This window comes from Pseudopodoces humilis, chromosome 2 (genome assembly GCF_049639895.1).
Source record: "Pseudopodoces humilis isolate 2021_Gansu_Grassland_sample_001 chromosome 2, ASM4963989v1, whole genome shotgun sequence".
Lineage (NCBI taxonomy): Eukaryota > Metazoa > Chordata > Aves > Passeriformes > Paridae > Pseudopodoces > Pseudopodoces humilis.
The window spans coordinates 69,593,252-69,611,869 of NC_142201.1; the positions used below are offsets into that span (position 1 = coordinate 69,593,252).

Consider the following 18,618-nt stretch of genomic DNA (forward strand, 5'->3'; position numbering starts at 1 on the left):
ATTTTATGTATTTCCACTTTTTTTAAAAAAAATAACTTTTATTTCCCATGCATATGTGAAATTGTTCTCTGAATGCTCTAGGAGTTAAGGTGGTCTTGGGGGAATAATGCCATGTCTGACATCAGTGAAGGGGGGCACTCCGGAGAAGGGCCTGTCAGAGAGGGAACTTTCTTCTGGATTGCTGAGCTATAAATATGGCAGGAAATACCCTAAGAGTCTGGCTTCCCCAGGCAATGGTTTCTTAGGACCTCTCCTAAGGTACAGCAAACTCTCTCTTCCAGGTACAGCAAACTCACTGGACACATTACCATTTACTTGATCAGCTTCTGGAATGTGCTAATTTGGATCTTCTTGCATGGAAAGGCTCTAACACTAATAATTGTGTTGTAGACAGACCTAACCAGAAAGTCTATTAGATGTCAAACTGACATCTAAGCAAGCACTGGAGTCTACTCCAAGTGAGGAGAGGTTAAGAAAACCTGGATTCCACCAGTGAGACTGAATTCAAGACTCATATGCTTTGAACAGCAGAATCTTAGCCAGGGATTAAAAGCACTGATGCCTCTGCAGGAGGTTAAAACAGCTATCTTCTGGGTGTTTCACATTTGGCTTAGCCTTGGAGAGCTCCAGGTTCGTTTGTCTGCAGTCTGTTTGTTCCTTTCAGTACTTGAGCAACATAGTTTCCTGTTCCTCCTTCTAAGGAGCATTACTGTTGTAATAGTAATGACATGAGGCTAACCTACCTTCTTTGACCTGACAGGGAGTCTTGTTTTCACTTGACTAATACTGTCAGTCAAAATTCACTGAGTCGTGTTACTGTAGTATTTTCCTGGAGTTGACTGACCTTTCCTAATTATTGTAATGTTTAATTTCTTTTTTTGTTGTTGTTGTTATGTTTCATAATTGATCATGTATGTATCTGGCAAAGACTTGTAGAATGATTTGGATTGGAAGGGACCTTGAAAGTCATTTAGTTTCCAACCCCAAATACCTCCCCACCACACACACCCTGCCATGGGCAAGAACACTCTATATAGGCATGTCTTTATTCTGGTGGTTTGAATCCTCTGTGCAGAGAATCACTTGTTTTGTAAGCCGCTGTTTTGTTTTGTTTCTTCTAGACATTCAGTCCTCATAAATCTGAACTTGCCGTTTCAGACAGTCCTGGAATGTCATGCTTAAGCTCTTAGATTAGTAAATAAAATGCAGCTCCTTTGCTGCTTGGTTGGTAAAATAATTTAGATATGCTATTTTCTGGTCTTGTCAACACCTTGCTCCTATGAGCATGTCCTGGAATTTGATTGCCAAGTGACACACAGGGTTGGATTGTTTTTGTTTGCCAATTTACATTTGGGTCTGATTTCATGTCTTTAAAGTGTTTCAGGTAAACCACAGGTGTCTGGACTGGAAAGGTAACAGAAGGCACCTAACTCCTGAAAATACATAATCAGTATATGGTGCCACAGTCATTTTCAGAAATGTAATTCGCATGCTAATAGCTGTCCTAGATTGTAATCATGTTAGTCAGGGCAATTGGATGTGTGGCACCTAACTCCTGAAAATACATAATCAGTATATGGTGCCACAGTCATTTTCAGAAATGTAATTCGCATGCTAATAGCTGTCCTAGATTGTAATCATGTTAGTCAGGGCAATTGGATGTGGTAACACCCTGAATTTGTCAGAACAGACATAGCAGCTAACAGTGTGCAGAAATCAATCACTTGGTCTCTGCTCAAGTGATATGTGAAGTGTGTACTGTAATAAAAGTAGGCTCAAACTCCTCAATTAACATATGTGACCATACCAAAATTTAAAATGCACAGACTTCCATTTCCTAATTAATAAATGCTTAGGCATTTGAAATTAAATGACAGTGGCAATTTTAATCCCCCAAATTTAAGAATCTCTGACTCACTGCCAGAAGAGAATAGAGTAGCAGCAAAAATAATTAAGCATTTCTGTAGCATGCTTTTACATGGGATCTGAAATTATTTAGAGGCAAGCTGATGTCTCCATGATCCTTGTGCAATGGGCTCTAGGAAAACCCTGTTTAAGCTGGGAAATTGGACCAGGTCACCCCACTGGTTGTCCCTCATAACTCTTAACACTTCTGTGATTGTATCCAGTAGATAAGGAAACAAAATTACAGATGAGGGAATTGGCAAGGTGAAGTACTACAGTAGCAGACTCTTTGGTTAAGGCTGTGGAGGAGTTGACTGTAAGTAACTGTGTTGTGGCCTCTTTCAGATCAGTATAAATTTTACTCTGAAATCGTTCCTGACTACATTTTGAAAGGTTTGCAGGAAGGACCACAAAATGAGTGCTTATCAGAATGGTGGGGGTGGGTGTCTGTCTATAAGGGGAGCTGCAAACAGAAACAGAAGGGATTTGGCTTTTGTTTTACTGCTCTGGCTGTTGTTCCACTGAGACACAGAAATCGGACACTGGGCCTGATGAAAGTGTAAGTGAAGGGGGGTAGTGAGCTTCCTGTGCCAAAAAGGAAAGGCTGTATTGGAAAGGCTGAATATGGGTTAGGAAAATCAAAACAGTGTAATTATACACAGTGCTGTCAATAACACGAAGAGGAGTTTAAGAAAAGGCAAAGACTGTTTTGTGAGGAAGCACCACTGTGACATTAACTTGGGGAAGAATTTGGCTCATGGTATTTAATGTCACATCACTCATTTAAAGCCCTAAAAATAGTGTTTATAATAAAACCCCTGACACAGCCATGACTGGCGTGATTCAGATGGCCCCTTTCCTTTTTTAATTTGTGAACAAAGCTGGTCCTTTGAAGAGAAGTGCTTGTTTACAGTTGTTTATCAGTGCAGGAAATGGATCAATTAGATGTAACTTTCTGAGTTAATTGAGTGCCACTACTGAAACCACCTGACGTCATGCTGGTGCCAGCAATGCCAGCTGAGAAATCTCATCATTGTTGCTGTGGGAAAGACAAGGACATGATGGGAAATGTTATTTTTGGCCCTCAAAAGATAAAAATTTTAAATATTTATAGAGTCTTATCTAAAATACTGATTGGTTATTAGTGCCTTGAATTGAGGCAGGGATGTGTGAATCCCTAGAGTTTTATGACCATACCCCATCTGAATTAATCTGAACTATTAACAGGGAATTGGCACTCTAAATTTTCCTCTAGCTATATCCTCCTTTCTGCACTGCACTGCCTTTATTTTTTCCTCTTGGATTGTTCTGTTAATGATCTAGAATGTAATAACAGCACACAAAAAAATAGCTTTCAGGTTCATCCCTCTTTGAAATATTTGGCTTTAGAGCTATATTTATATATATTTTTTTTTTCATTTTGTTTTTCTGTTTTGTTTTGTTTTTTTTCCTCTGCAAAGGCTTACAATCCTTGCCTGTGCAAAAGCAGAATGGCTTCATTAGCATGGTGCTACCTTGTCACTGTACTGAGTTTTGCAGTCTTATTCAACACTTCTTCCCTGCTGACTTAAGCGTATTTTGGAAGTGGGAGGGAGGAGGCTTAACGTAAATATTCTGGATTATTTTTTCCTGGCAAATTCATGGCCTGTTTTGAGACTGGAGAAGCTATTGGATGCATTTGATAGTGTTGCAAACCCATATTTTTCCTGTCAGTTGCAGAATAGCTCTGGCTTATGACAACTGTAATGAGGTCTTTGATAATGCTTCTGCAGCCTGCAGCAAATGGGTTTATTGTGGGAGCCAGGAACCCTTTCAGAAAGCCCCAGTTTCAGAGCTGAGAGTGAAACAGGAGAGCACAACCTTTTAGTAAATCTCCTCTCCCATCTAATCTTGAATCTTGCAGGAGAACCACTTGAGGCTACCAGCAAGGTTGAAACTACTCAGTGTGGTTTAATGTTCCTCAGCTAATATTAAAAAAAAACAAAACAAAAACAACAAAAAAGCCATCCAACAAAAAAACCCCACCTCTTTTACTCTGATATGATTTTGATGTTGCTGTCAAGCTTGTGGTAAAAGAGTGAATGAACTTGGGATGTACTTTAAGGGCAGAACACACAGGAAAACTCTGCAGGTCAGTTACCTTAAAAATATCACAAATTCTATAGGCTTGTGAGCCTAAGGCAAGCTTAATTAAACTTAAAGGAAAGCAAAAATAAGAATTTAAAATGCTGGTTTGCTTCTTATAAACTGGAGTAAGCCAAAGTCTGGATTACTCAGTTATGTGTGGTTATGGGATTTGTTTTGTGAGCGTTTTCCTGCATGGTGCAAATTCTCAGCGTCCTTCTCTTCCATGTGTGTGCATGTCAATCTCTGAAGAAGGAGAGGAAGGAACTTAAGATTATGATTTGGGGGCTTAGAATGTGCCCCATGTCACCCTTTTTCCTCTCAGGCTGCCCTCAGACATGCTGGAAAGTATTTGTAGGGAGAAGGAGATCCAAAGAATGACAGTCTTTGGATACCTGAGACTGTGTCTGTGCAGCTGTGTTCCATGTCTGTGCCTTGGATAAGAGTTCCCTGGAAGGGATTGCAAAGCCCCACTTTGCAGTGGAGTTTAATAGGAAAACACAAGCTGGCCACAATGTGTGAGTTTGTGGGCTGAAAACCTGTCACTTTTGAAGGAGCTGAGCCCTAGAGCCTGGCACTGTGGTATTGTTTTTACTCTGTCAAAAATATTCTTTAAGGAGCTCTGCATAACAGATCTTCATTGAGTTATCTTTATTCCTTTCCCATTTTGATTGAAATAGGCATGGCTTTATTAACAGTTCAGTTTACTTGTCTGTTAAACTAAACTAAAAGCTTTGAAGACCTTCTGCAGTAGATTTAAGTATCACTGAGCCAGGTGGCTGCTTTGCCTTGCTGTGAGAGGAATTAGTCAAATTCCAGCTCCTATGTGCACAGGTCTTTAGTTTCTGGAGCTCTCAGTGTCTCCTTTATCTGCAGCCTCCAGCTGATGCAGTCTAAATAATGCATGTTTGGTGCCAGTACAGGTTTCTTACTGTCTTGGCTGTGACAATGCCCAGTGGCAGACGATTAGGAAGAGTATAAGAATAGGAATCGATGTAATGGGGCTTCTGTGGTGTAGTCTCCTACCTCTAAGCGGGTCAGGAATTTCAACATTCAGGAATAATACCTTTGGTTTTATATGGTGTGATCACACTCTGGTCCACAGCAACCTCCCTGAATCATATGCTATATATGTGAAAGCATATTACCTCCATATGGTTTTGAACCTACCACTGACCATCTGCTCTGGTGTTCCAAGTTCTTGTACTGGAAGAAGAAAGGTACAATTATTCTTTTTACCTGCTTTCTGCCATTCTTGCCTTTATAGGCCTTTATGTAGTCTCTCTCCCGCCTTCAATGAAAGTCATTGCATTAGTCATTACTCACAGTGTAGCCATGCCATACTGTGATTATTTCTGTTGCCTTTCTTCTCAACCTTTTCTAATTCTCTGGTGTCCTTTTTGGAATGAAGACAGAATGTAGATGAAGCACAGCTGGTTTGTTGGGATTTTTTTATAGCAGCATTTTTATATATTTATTTTTCTTCAATCCCATTTCTAGTAAGTCCTAACACTGAATTTGCTTTTCTCAACTCCTGAGAGCAGAATTGCATTCTTAAGCCTTCAGCTGACTATTACTAAATACAGTTTTCCCCCATTTCTGTCTATCTCTGTTTACTGAAAAACACTGAATTTTATTTTATTGCAAAGTAAAAGCCACTCGCTCCCTCTCCCACCAGTTGTATCAGGGACAGAATTAGAAGGATAAAAGATGGAAAACTCATGGGTTGAGATAAAGACAGGTTAATAGAGAAAGCAAAAGCTGCACACACAAGAAGCAAAACCAGGAATTAATTCACTGCTTCCCATGGGTAGGCAGGTGTTCAGCCATCTCCAGGAGAGCAGAGCCCTCTCAGGTGTATTAGTTACTCAGGAAGACAAAAACCATCACTTCAGAGGTCCCCCTCTTACTCCTTCTTGCCCCCGTTTTATACACCGAGCATTATGTCAGATGCTCTGGAATAGCCCTTTGGTCACTTGGGGTCACCTGGCTGAGTTTCCTCCCAGTCTCCTGTGAATCCCCAGCCCCCTCTCTAGCATGGCAGTATGGAAATCAGAAAATGCCTTGGCTCTGTATAAGTTCTGCTCAGCAATAACAAAAATATCTCTACATTATCAACCCTGTGTTCAGCACAAATCCAAAACACAGCCCCATATCATCCACCACTGTGAACAAAATTAACTCTACCCCAGCAAAAGCCAGGATGCTACAATCTGAGAAATAAAGTTTTCTACCACACAGATACGGTGTAGAGCTCAAATTAGTAAGCAGCAGAGTTCTTGCTGGAGAGCCCTGAATAGAAAGAAACAGGGAAATGCAAAGTATTTTAAATATTTGATCTGACTCTACTTGAACATTACTGTGACCCATGCTCCAAAGTCACTTAAGTGTTCTTAAAAAATTCCATAATCATTAGTAAGCAGCTTGCAGTGTGATTGCTGGTCAGATGTGTACACAGGGAGGAGTGGGAGGTACCCACTGTGGGCCAAGGTAAACCTCCAGAGTCCCTAAAGGGGGGAAACAACGGCTTAAATTAAAAGATTTCTGGAAGTCTTTTTAAAAATGGTAGTTATCTGTTACTCCAAGGCTTAAAGACTGAGATTTGTTTCCGGTGTCACAGCTTTGGAATATCTCGATGCTTCTACTATTTTAACATAAATTCTAAAATTACTGATCTTCATCTACTGTACCTTTCAGACTTTAAGAAGAATATAATCCTAACATATAATATAATACAGTATAATAAGCAGAATAAAATCCATCTTTTTTAGTAGTCAGGCAGTAACTATTTCAAAATCGTTCCTGATTATACGCGGCTGACACGATTTTACAGAGTAGCCGTATGGGACTGTTTCTTTTAAAACTACACACAACATGGCATTGTAGGATTTTTGCACAGAGAAAAAAAATAAACTAGGTCAGCATAGGTCAAACTGCAGTCTTCCAGTGAGAAAAGCATCTATTTTAAGTGGAAGATGAGAAATGATATAGTAACTGTTAACCTGAAGTGAAAAATTGTGCTGTTTATGTATTTAATTGGTCAGGGTTTGCAGTGGGGCTTTGAATTCCGCTGCTGTCGAATCTCGTATTGCCGCTGTCGATCACGGGTTAAAAGACTCACGGTAAATTTATTTTGGATAGTTTCTTAACAGGTGTTTCCTCAGCGCTCCGAACGCTTTAAATGAGAACCGTGCCGCATGTCCGGAGCTCTCAGCTGAAATCACAGGCAGCCTGACACGGGCGCTGGTGTGTTTACTCATCTGTGCCACGCTGACAGCAGGCCCTGGCGGGTCCCACTGCCCGGCCTGGACCCAGAACAGATGTCGGGGATTAGGGAGGAAGGATCTGGGGAGGCTTTGGGGCTGCTCATTGGCGGAAGTCATTCATTGTGGAGACGTGGATGGAGCTGCTGGGCCTGCGCTGAGGAGTCGCCCAAAGTGGGCCTCGGTGGTTTTGTGTATCTGAATCAAAACCAAATGTTCTCCTGGTACCTTTTAATTAAAGGGAAAGCATAAATCAGTACAATAAAATAAAGCTAGTGTGCCAAGTGGTATTGCATTTCTACAGTGCTCTTCCCAGCAAAGCAGCTGGCGAGGTGGGTCTCTGAAGGTCACGTTGCCTTGCCCGCTGTGGGTGGAAAGGCTGCCCGCTCTGTCCTGCTGGGAAGGGCTGTGAGGCAGGAGGTGGCTGTGCCTGACCTGGGGCCAGCGGAGCCTCTACTCCTTGGACTCATGGTCTATTTGTCATTTTGTCAGTGTTTTACACTTAAGAAGTTTCCTGTGGGATGGGACTGCCTGTGTTCAGCTGTTGTCACTGGCCCTCGTGTTTGGAACATTCTGTGCTCAGAAATCAACCATCTGTGGAAACATAGGGGTGGCACGAGGTGACTAAGGCTGAGCAGTGCACTATGTGTCCCCTACAGATGTCAAATACTGCACCACATTACTGGGAGGCTTGTCAGGCATCTCGCTGGGCTGGAAGCTAACTTTTTGCAGCAATTCATTAAGTTATGGAATCAGAGAAGGCACCTGTCGCTGTGATTTGTGATACGGAAAAGAAAAATTCTATTAATTGTTGCTATTTTGTGATGCTGTTGTGAAGATTTCAGTAAAGGATGAAAGGAAGGGAGAAAAATAAAGAGAGACCCTTTGGCAAGAGTGTGGTGGGAGTCACTGCAGAGGTACTTCATATGTGAGAGTACAAGGCACAGAGATATGGTGGCTCTGTGAAGAAGTTGTATGCGCTCAAACAATGACATAAATTACTCTGGGAGAGAAAACACAGGAAAGGAGTAAGGTTTTATAGGAAAAACTATGTACTTGTGTAAGGCTCCATTGATCTGAGTTGAACTGCAGTCATGTTAAAATGACCCTAAGCCTTTAAGGGCCTTCAGGAGAGCCAGTATGATAGTAAAGAAAACATCAAGCTAACTGCATTCAGAACATGCTATAAGAATGTAACCATTGAATGAAGATAAAATCCCATGTGAATATGTAGTGACTGAGCTAGTAAATTACTCTTCCTGGAGAAATAAAATGTGGGGAAGTAATGGCTGTTATCTGATGCAAGTCAACCATTGCTGTAGCAGATTAAGATCTCTGAAGCCGAGTTTAAGGGACACAGTTTTCCAGGATGCAGAACTCCCTCTATGGAAGTGGTGTACTTTCAGCTGCTGTTGACTTTGGTAAGAATTCAACATGCTCATCAATTTATAAACCTATGCCCCAATCTTAAGAAAAGGTCTACTTCTCTGAGCCTTGCAGTTATGAGATATAATTCTTGCTGTATGATTATTAGTAATTTTCTGAAATTCTTGAGCTGCTAAGGAATCTATAGGATGTAAGACATGGGGAATAGTGTTATCCTAGTAAATGCAATTTCAAATCATATTAGGAAGTAAGTAAGTTAAAAACCAGAACATCAGCAACAGTGTTTTCTGTTTGTGGGTTTCTATGCTGTAATTCACTGCAGGCAGCAAACCACATGTAGAGCTGCAGTGCTCTCCAACACGCTGCCTGCAAGAGCAGGTTTCAGCCTGCCCCATTTAAATTGCCACATCAGGACTCTGGAGAGCAGCAGTCTTGCTGACATCAACTCATTTCCCAGATTTGGGGACAAAACGCTGAATTTCATTTGAGCTAATACTGATGGAAGTGCTGCCACAGGCCATTTTAGATGTTTCTTTGTGCTGTAGAACTTGTCTTTTGGTCAGCAGCTGCAGTCAGGACCTAGAATTTTTTAGATGGCTCAGGCATGCGGATAGATACCTGATTATACCTACCTGAAATAATATTGTACTTAATGTTGAGATTTTTTAATGCACTCTCTTAAGATGGTCTAGAAAAGCACAAAAAGCTTAACATGAAGACACAGTGGCAAAACAAATAGTAAAGGAATAAATGCAGATTTCAAATATTTTTATTTTTTAAGTTAGTGAAACAATCATGTGAGACAGGGCAAGTGTTATTTCATACTAATATAAAAATGCTATTTTCCAGTTAAATATTTGTTTGTTTAAAAGCTTACTTTGAAAATACTCCAATGAGGGTGTTTGTATTTTTTTGTATTCTGAGGTTAGTACATATACCCAAATTCATACCACAAAGCCATGGTGGAGGTGTAGTGATCTTTCTGCTCCTTCTAGAACATCTTTTTACTTAGGAATACTAATACTGAGGAGGAGGGAATATCTTGAAAAAAAGTATTTTATGTGAGGAAGCCGGTGCTGTTGTAGTAGCAGAGTTGGAAATTTCCAACACACAAAGCCAGGAAATTTTAAGTTTCTGAATCTTTCTGTAGGTATAACTTAGCAAGTTGTACAAATATCCTGTATCTTTGCTGGCAAGGAACAACTTCTTCTAAACATAACTGCTCCCCTGGAGTTTGAAATTCAAAGGTGGGTTCTGTAAAATTAATTTTTTGCCCCTGCAGCTTTCATGATAATGTCACAGGTATTAAATAAGGGCAGCTACTCTACAAGTCATTGCTCTTAAAACCTTTACAGAAACTTAGACACCGAACAAGAGTGGTTACATGCTGAACATTACTTCAAAAGGAGAATGTTAAGTATAAATTTCTTACATGCAGAGTACAAGATTATCCTAAAGTGCATGAAGCAGTAAACAAGACAAACTGTTACATTGTCAAGTCTGCCAAAGTTCCTCTTTCAGATTTCATGCCGTTGTTGGTGTAATTTGAGGGGGAAGGACAGAGAATGTACAAAGATTCTTTAAAAAGTGTGTATAGGTGTGACTTCGATTTCATACTGGCCTCACTTTCCTACACGTTGTACCTTGGCTCAGTGAAGGAACCGTGGCGGGTCACTGCCCAGCAGCCGTAGCTGCCCATGGCCCTGCTCTGCCACGCCATCCCGGGGAAGTTCATCTTAAATTGGAGTATAAAAGAAGATTATATTGTGTTGCACAAATGTGTGGTTGGACAAATCTCAGAAATCTCATAAAACACAAACTATCGTGATTCAGAATAGTACCAAGCCTGACTAAAGTGAGGAAAAATAAATCTCGGATGACATAAACAGTCAGTGGGTTTTTTTCCCAAGTTGTTCATGGTTTTAATTTGTGTTGGAGAAGCTCATGCTAATACAGAAAGGCATTTTAATTTTTTTTTTTTATTTAATGTGAAAGAATAATTAGTGTCTGGTGCTACTTAGATAAAAATTTACTGAGGTGTTTCACTGTAAGGAGAAGGTCCTTTGGTTAATGAGATTTGTACTTTCTAATAAAATTTCAGGAGTCCACTTACCCATTTACATGGAGCATGATTTTACTACTAACTTTTAACCAACAGTTTTCTCCAAATGACTATGAAGAAACAAATTTCCTTTTTTTTTTTCTTAGCTTAGTGTAATGAATAATGAAAAAAAATTATAGGCTGCATGGAACTGAATTGGAGTTTACACTGCTAGTGAACCATAAAATCAAATTAAAGCATTGTCTGATTAATTTTCTTAATTCTCTGCTATCAGAGTAATAATGGAGGGTAGCATGGGCAGGCTCTTCGTTTAATTGGTAGTGTTGTATACTATTTAAGTAATGAGATAAAGTAATTTTTTCCTTAAGCAGGACTGCATGTATAGAATATATCTTTAGTTAACACAAAACACAGCCTATTTTAGCATCCTGTGGGACACGTTTAGCCAATGATATATTAATGTATCTATCAAATACTAATTTCTGTAAGTTACATTAAGAAACAGAATAAGAATAGGTTGTTAACTTGCCGTGTTCCTCCATTATGGAAAAAGAGTTTAGAAATAAAAGGATCTAGAAAGATCCTTTCACTGTGCTCCTATGGTTTTATAGCTCTAACCAGTCCTTTCAAAACCACAGTAGTGTATGTGAAGTTAGTTGTGGTGGGTTTTTTCTTCCCCTTGAAGATTTTAATTTTTGTTTTGTAGGTTTGTATTGTTAATTCCTGATCATGAAATGACTTAAAGCAAGCAATTTGTCTTTTTTGAGTTGACATTGTATTTTTCTTGGTCTTCTGTACTTGTATTTTCCTGCGGTTGTTTATCTGTCATAACCAGCAACTTCTTTAATGAAATGTTTCTTGCTTGATACCTGGATCTCAAAACACCTTGGTCTTTACTAGGAATGCTGGATACATGTCTTTGTGCTGCTGTTGGCAATTTTCTTCTTGCCCAAAGTACTGCTCCTGTTGTCCCTCCCTACATTTATATCCAGGTGCTACATTAAAAATATCAACAAGCTGCATAACTAGGAAGCTAGACAGTGGATGGATTTCTTACTCTAGGCTCCTATGTGTCTTCAAGAATGACTGGAAAAATTAAGGGAAAGGGGCAAAATATTTGAGTGAGGTGTCTGATTTTTTTTTCCTCCTTTCCTCCTCCTACTGCTCTCAAGGGGATGTGGTGGTATGAGCAGAGACTGGGAGAGGGAGGAAATAGTTTTGAGACTGGACCAATGTGTCATTATGTTAAATCAAGCCAGCCAGTGAGGTCATTGTTTTCATCTGAGTCATTTTAGAATGAAAACTCTTACATTATGGAAAACATTGCACATCTTTATTTCAGATATGGAAATATCCAGCCAGCCTTTCAGTGGCAGAGCTCTGCTGATTTCATCTGAGGTACTCCTGACTCCCAGTGGTGTAAGCAGGAGGGGAAATCAAATTCTTCTGCCTCATTTCTTAACACTTCGCCACTAACCCAAAGGGATTACTCTCTAGGTGCTTTTCCAGCCTAGACATTTGCTGAAGAGGGAGCTGGTAAATCTGTGGATTGCACCTGTCAGCCCTGAATCTATTAAATCTCTCCAGCCTGGAGCTGGCTGCAGTTATGTTGCAGAAAAAAGTTCTCAAGCACCAACTCAGGTTGAGGCTAGACCGTGTTTCAGCATGCATAGGGAAAATCCTTGAGACTGCATTCTTGGATATTGATTATATTTCATACTTGGGCTCCAGTAGGCTTGTTCTCCATGTCATGTGATTTAACTGAGGGACTTGGGCAATCTGCCCAGCTCTGCAGTCGATTTGTGTAATCTTGAGTTAGCCCTGTCGTCTCTCTGCACTTGCATTTTAATGCATGCGACCTCTAAGGTGGGTCTGGTGTTTGTAGCACCTTGAGGATCTTGTATAATACAGGAACATTAAAACTATTTGTGTATTTTCTACAGTATTAACAGCATGGGGTAGAGATACTGACCATTCCACACAAGCTAACAGGAACAGTAGGAGGTTTTGATTTAATGTAACAAAGCTTTTTAATCATTTGAAGTGTGAGAAATCTATTGCTAGCTGATGCCTTGAGAATAATTTGTGAAAAATCGGTTGGCTTATGACAGTCTCTACAGTTGTTACATGGCATGGAGTGCTTAGAGTGTTTGTGGCAAGTCTTGTGTCTCCTTAAGATCTGTTCAGTCACTTGATTGTTAAGAATTAATACTTCTATCCATTTGAGGTAAAACTTCCAGGCCTTTTGAAAGAACACTGCCCAGTGGTAGCACTGAAACGTTCAGGCTGAAGAGGACCCAAAACATGCAGACCGTGCACAGTGCAGTTCTCTAAAGGAAAACAGGGGTGGGTAATGGTCTGCAAACCACAAATATGTATTTGCTGAGGAGTTTGCACAATGATATTGTTCATAATATGCGATAGGATTTTTTATGCATGGAATCTGTTTCTCTTCCTACTGAAGTTAGGGTTCAAATTTACTTGTGAAGAGCATTTGAAAAATCAGAAAAAAAAAAAAAACAACAAACCTAAACAAAGATGTAGAAGTTGTAACATCACTAAAAGTGCAATAATTTCAAGATTGGGGTAGACGTTATTTTACTTTCTACTGAAAATATTTTCTAGACATTTAAAGCAATGTCTGAATTAGCCCTATTGAGTCTATAGAGCAAATGAAAGGCCATCTTTTGCAGGAATATGAGTTTTCAGAGCATTGCTATAATGTGTCCCAGTGTTAATGCTTGAACTTCTCGAGGAGAGTAGTAGGTTTGTCCATATCTCATACCTTCAGATGAGGCATTGGAACTTAAGTGGAGCAGGACTGTTTGTGCAAGCCTGCAGCACCAGTGGGAAAATGTCTGTGGCTGAGGGTCCAGGAACAGCACCTCAGATCGATGGGCTGAGGCAGGCTTTGCAGAAACTGCCCTCAGCTGACTAAAAAGCAGACATGAATTGCCTAACATGGGATGGGAGCAGAGTGACCAGCTGGGCTTCCCCAGCTCTCACCCTTCTGAAGTGGTGTGCTCAGACCAAGCCACTGGTCTAGAATTGATGGAGAATGGATACTGGCAGAGAGTCCACCTGGTGCATCTCAGTTGGCTGCTTTGAGGTGTATTAGTGTTAGTGCGTGCACTGCTTCCTGCTTTGGGCACTGAGGCAGAGCAGATGGAGCAGCAGGGCCAAGCTCCCAGAGCTGCACTTGCAGTGCACACAAGTGTCATCAGTGTCTGAGAAGTCCAGATGAAGAGTACCTCAGTGATGGCAGTGAATATTTCTTGTGTGTCACCATGTGCGAGTCCCTCACAATAATCAATGTGGCCATCCTCTCCCTCTCCTCCTTTACCAAGTGCTGCCAAAGTGCCTCAAAGCAGCCAACTGAGATGCACCAGTGCCATACTATCATCCACATTGGACTGCTGGGGACCCAGTGATGTGCCTGCACTGCAGGTTGCACTTGAATCCCTAGTGTACAAAGCTGGAATTGAATGAGTATGAAACAGCAGTTGAGTGACTTACTGGGTCCTTATCCATGTCTGATGGAGAGAACTGTGATTAGGCTCCAGGCACACTTCCAGGAATTTTTTTTTTTTGTGCTGGAAATATAAAGCCAGCTGTTTCCGTCGTGGTCTTATACTTTTGCTGTCCATTTTTTGTCCAAATTATGTGGTTATATGAGGAAATGAAATAATAAAAAAATTTCATTATTCAAAATAGGAATTTAAATTTTGTCTTGCTTTTCTTGAATGAGATGATTGAGATCCTTGCTTGCTTTGTCTGAATCATTTACTGGTCCCCAGTTGTCTAACCATGCTGTGATAAGAATACCAGAACAGTGTGTACATTGACTTCCCATCCCTGGGCACTTTTGGTCTTGTTCTCCTTGGAAGTTGTTGGCAATAGCGACACCACCTATTGGTGAAACAGTACAACTAGGAATGATGCTTATCTACATACTAAGAATAGTAAAATGGAGAAAAGAGCTTGAAAATTATTCCAGACTGTATTGCAACTTAAGGATTTTTTAAAAAAATAATCTATTCTCGATTTCATATGCTTGTACATAACATGTCCTTGAGTTAAAATAAGGAAAGAAAAACTTAAACTCCAACCAACAAATATAAAAGCCCACCTTAACCTACACTTTCTAAAATAATAATACAAAGATGATCTTCCTGGTCATTCTGAATGGTCACTGCTATCACTTTTTTTTAAGGTACTAAAACAAACAAACAAAAAAAAATTGTCCACCCTTACAAATGCTATTTAGAAGAGGTTAAAGGCATTGGGACCTAAATTATTTCCTTCTCAGTTGTGAAATAATTGGAACTAAGTTCTTTTTCTTTCTCTTCTTGTTCCCATTCTTTCTTTTTAACAAATGTTATCAATTCTCTACAATGAATGCTTTGTCTGTGGCAGATTAATCAGTGTTTGAAAGGCAGTCTACTGGTAGCAACAGTTTAAGTTGCAGTGTTCTCAGAAGGAGGACTTGCATTAGTCTCAAGTGTTTTTAGGGGATGCCATGTGATTAATGGTCTCTGGTAATTCACTTTGGATGTGATAGTCACTAACGTTTACATCTGTAGACAGAACAAAAATTACTTTGTTACCTATCATGGGACCTCTGTGATAGCAGAGATGGTCAATATTTTGAATTTGTTTAAAAAACAACCTATTTCTACTCCTGCTTTGTGTGATGATCTTTACCAAAAAAAAAAAAATTAAAATTGTAGTGGTTCCTGTTTGGTATCTCTGTTTTTTTTATCCTGGGATAATAACTGATAGCTGAAGAGTGGTGTTCACAGGAACTAGATATAGAAGTGCCATATTTCACTGAAGATGTATTGCAGTACTGTCTTCACTGTTGTCATGACTGGCTCAGCAATTGGAATAGAGCACAGCAACAGCTGGGAAGCGTGAGAAAAGCATTGTAGGGATATTTAGGTGTTCTTACTGCAGCTTCTGCTCGTAACCCAGCTCTCTATCCTACAATCTGGGGACTAACCTGGAAGTGCTGTCTATGGACATCCCCAGAGCACATTGGGTGATTTGCTGTGAATGCTCTGCGGAGGAGCTCCCATGCTGTGAGAAGAGGGAGTAATCCTGCCAGGGAGAACGCTGTGTTCAGAGGCAGAGCTGTGCCTGCAAGACAGACCAGTTCACTGTCCTGAAGTGTAGCAGTCCTGTAACTCCAAGAGGAAACTAGAGATGAGCAGGAAAGAAACGTTCCAGATGAGCTGAGGAATGGAGTAAAACCTTGGTGAGAATTGTGTGGAAAAAGCCTTGCCAGTAGTAAAATGAGTGTCTGACAGGGTTCTGATGAGATGAATAGTTTTTCTGTTATAGTGAAGTTTATGAACAGAATAATACTTGAGTAAAATACATAATTGCAGGCAAAAAGTATTTGACTTTGAGGTTTTTTCCAACATGCCACATGTCCAAATTCATAGCCATTGATTGAGATGTCAGCATTTATTACAAAAACAATAGCATTTAAACTTCTATAGAACACATACTCAGATTGTTCTGCACTTTGAAAGTGTGTCAAGTTGCTTTCGGCTAGAAAAGCAAGAAATGGAACGTAAAATATTTCAATCAAAAATACCAGAAAATGCATATAGAATACTATGGCCCTTTTTTAGCCTTTATTAGCATAGGCAGAGGAAGGATAGTGAGTGGAAATGCTGATGTGATTCTGTGACTGCCAGCACTTGCAGGGTCAAGGCCAAAGAAAAGCAAAGCATGAGGATAAATCTTATTATGTTTTGCCACTGTTATTATGGTTCAATTTTTTGGCTAACAATAAAGTTATTAATTCCCTCTTATTTCTGTACATCCTTTTCCTTAAATAAGCATAGATGAAAACTGCCTGTGTGCTTCTGGCATTCTCATGTGGATGTAGGCATGAGGGCTCCCAAATAACCAAGAGCTGATTCTTTGACTGGAATGTGTTTGCTTACTGTCTGTGGGTGGCAAAGTGTCTGTGAATGTTTTGGCACAGTCTAGCTTGCTCTTGGTTTCAGTACAAGATTTACCACTGATTCGTCAGTCCAGCAGTGGCATGGAGGAGTTAACATTTAAAAGTGAAAGCCGCTTTTGGATGTACTCACTACTGGGCAACCCAAGGGCAAGTTGCTGCTAAATATGACTGAGTTGTTAGGTGAACAACTTTAGATAGAGATTGACACTGGGAGAAGATGCTGGATGCTACTGGTGAACATCCTGGCAGAGCTCTGTGATGGCTTCTCTCAGTTTAAGAGCTTTACTGTAGTGAGTGGTAGAAGTCTACTGTTGTGAGCAATCATTTTCATCTTATGAGGTGTATAATGACTAATTTTGTCTCCAGTGTGTTCAAAGGCTAGTAGATGCAGTTCCATTTCCTCTGTAGCTCAGCTCTGTCTTTGCCTGTGCCACGTCCTGACACTTCAGCACTGCAGGCTTGGAGTGCTTGTGTGCTGCAGTGTGTGACAAAGCTGAGCCAGCCAAGCCTGTGTTACACTGCTGACATGTCAGGTGCGCGTGTGTGGCATAAAAAATACTGAGAATATTGAGAATTTGGGAAAGAGATATGGTAGTGTCTATAACCAGTAAGAGAGCAAAATCTGTCTAGACACTGGAAATGCTGTTGAAACCTTTCAGCCTCTGTTTCAGTTGTGTGGTGCACACAAGTGGCTACAGGGGGAAAAAAGTATTTTCTAATGTGCAGCAGTATTTAACAATGCTGATGGGAAGCACGTGTATTCCATGGAAGGGATGATGAGGTTGTCTCAGATCTTCTGTGTAGCAAACCTGGTCTTCAGTCACCATTAATTTATCTGCAAAAGGTTCTAATGAGCTAGAATAGCATTTCTGTAAATAGTGCTATATTTCAACTTCATTCCATAACTATTTGTGTATGCTGGGATATGTAAGGTTTCCAGATAGCTTCCTTCTCAAATCCCTCCAAGCTTTTTCTTCAAGCATTACAACAATGAGAAGAACGCAAATATAAACTTAGAGCTCTTTGTTTGTAAAAAAAGCCATTTGTAGGACAGGAGTGAATCTTTCCCACCCTGGGTTTCAGGCAGCAGTAGCTTGAACAGGAAGTGCTGTATTTAAGTGGAATACAACTGAAACATTTTAGTGAGAAATGTATTTTTTTTTATGTCACTTTGATGCTGCTCAGAGGTCTAAGACAGTAGATGGAAAGAGTAAGCGAAGGGCACAAAAGGTAGTCAAAAGTGCAAGCAGAATATACTTATGGTGCTCTTCTCCATGACTAAAAATATGTCTGCCTGGTTTCACAACTTAATACCATTGGAGGATTTGGTCAAAATATGTGCTTTTTCAGAAATGTTTAAGAAATTTGAAGTCACAAGGAATTATTGCAATGAAAAATGCCTTGGCTGTTTGTTAAATTATTGGTCCATTATTAAATTTCAACATCACCCAGGTCATGGATGCAGTATTAGTTTGATGCCATCACTCTACCTAACCACTTAACCTGTAATGGCTTGAAAATACTCATGAGTTATTTGTTTGTTTTCTTCACAGGCTGGAATGGTGTTAAGATGTGGATACTTCTGGTTTGGCTTGTTTCTTGTGCCCACTGCGTGCCTTGTTAAAGACGTGGCATGGACAGCGTAAGTCCCAAACCAGTCCTCTCAGTGTTGTAGGAATTATTCTCTGTGCACGTGTTGTCCAGTCCAGTACTGTTCTGTAAAGAGCTCTGAAGTCTCTCAGTGATTGTAAAATGGTGTAAAAAATCCCTCGTTTGGAAGGGAAAAAAGGTGAAGTGGGTGATTCCTCACCTGCCATGGCACCCAGCAGTGTGAGAGAATGAATAGTCGGGACTAAATCTGAAGGAGGTGGCCTTGTCTGAGTAATGAAGGTGTGTCACCT

At 40.2% G+C, this 18,618-nt stretch overlaps 1 protein-coding gene across 3 annotated transcripts in view; it reads left to right on the forward strand.

Annotated features, from left to right (window-relative positions):
* The window catches only part of ATP8A2 (ATPase phospholipid transporting 8A2), a 315,299-nt gene that overhangs the window by 262,148 nt on the left and 34,533 nt on the right, over positions 1-18,618 (forward strand). For all 3 annotated transcript variants that reach the window (XM_005516272.3, XM_088050971.1, XM_088050972.1), the window contains one exon: positions 18,271-18,359. In XM_005516272.3, coding sequence (XP_005516329.3) covers positions 18,271-18,359 — 89 coding nt within the window. The remainder of the gene's footprint in view (positions 1-18,270; positions 18,360-18,618) is intronic.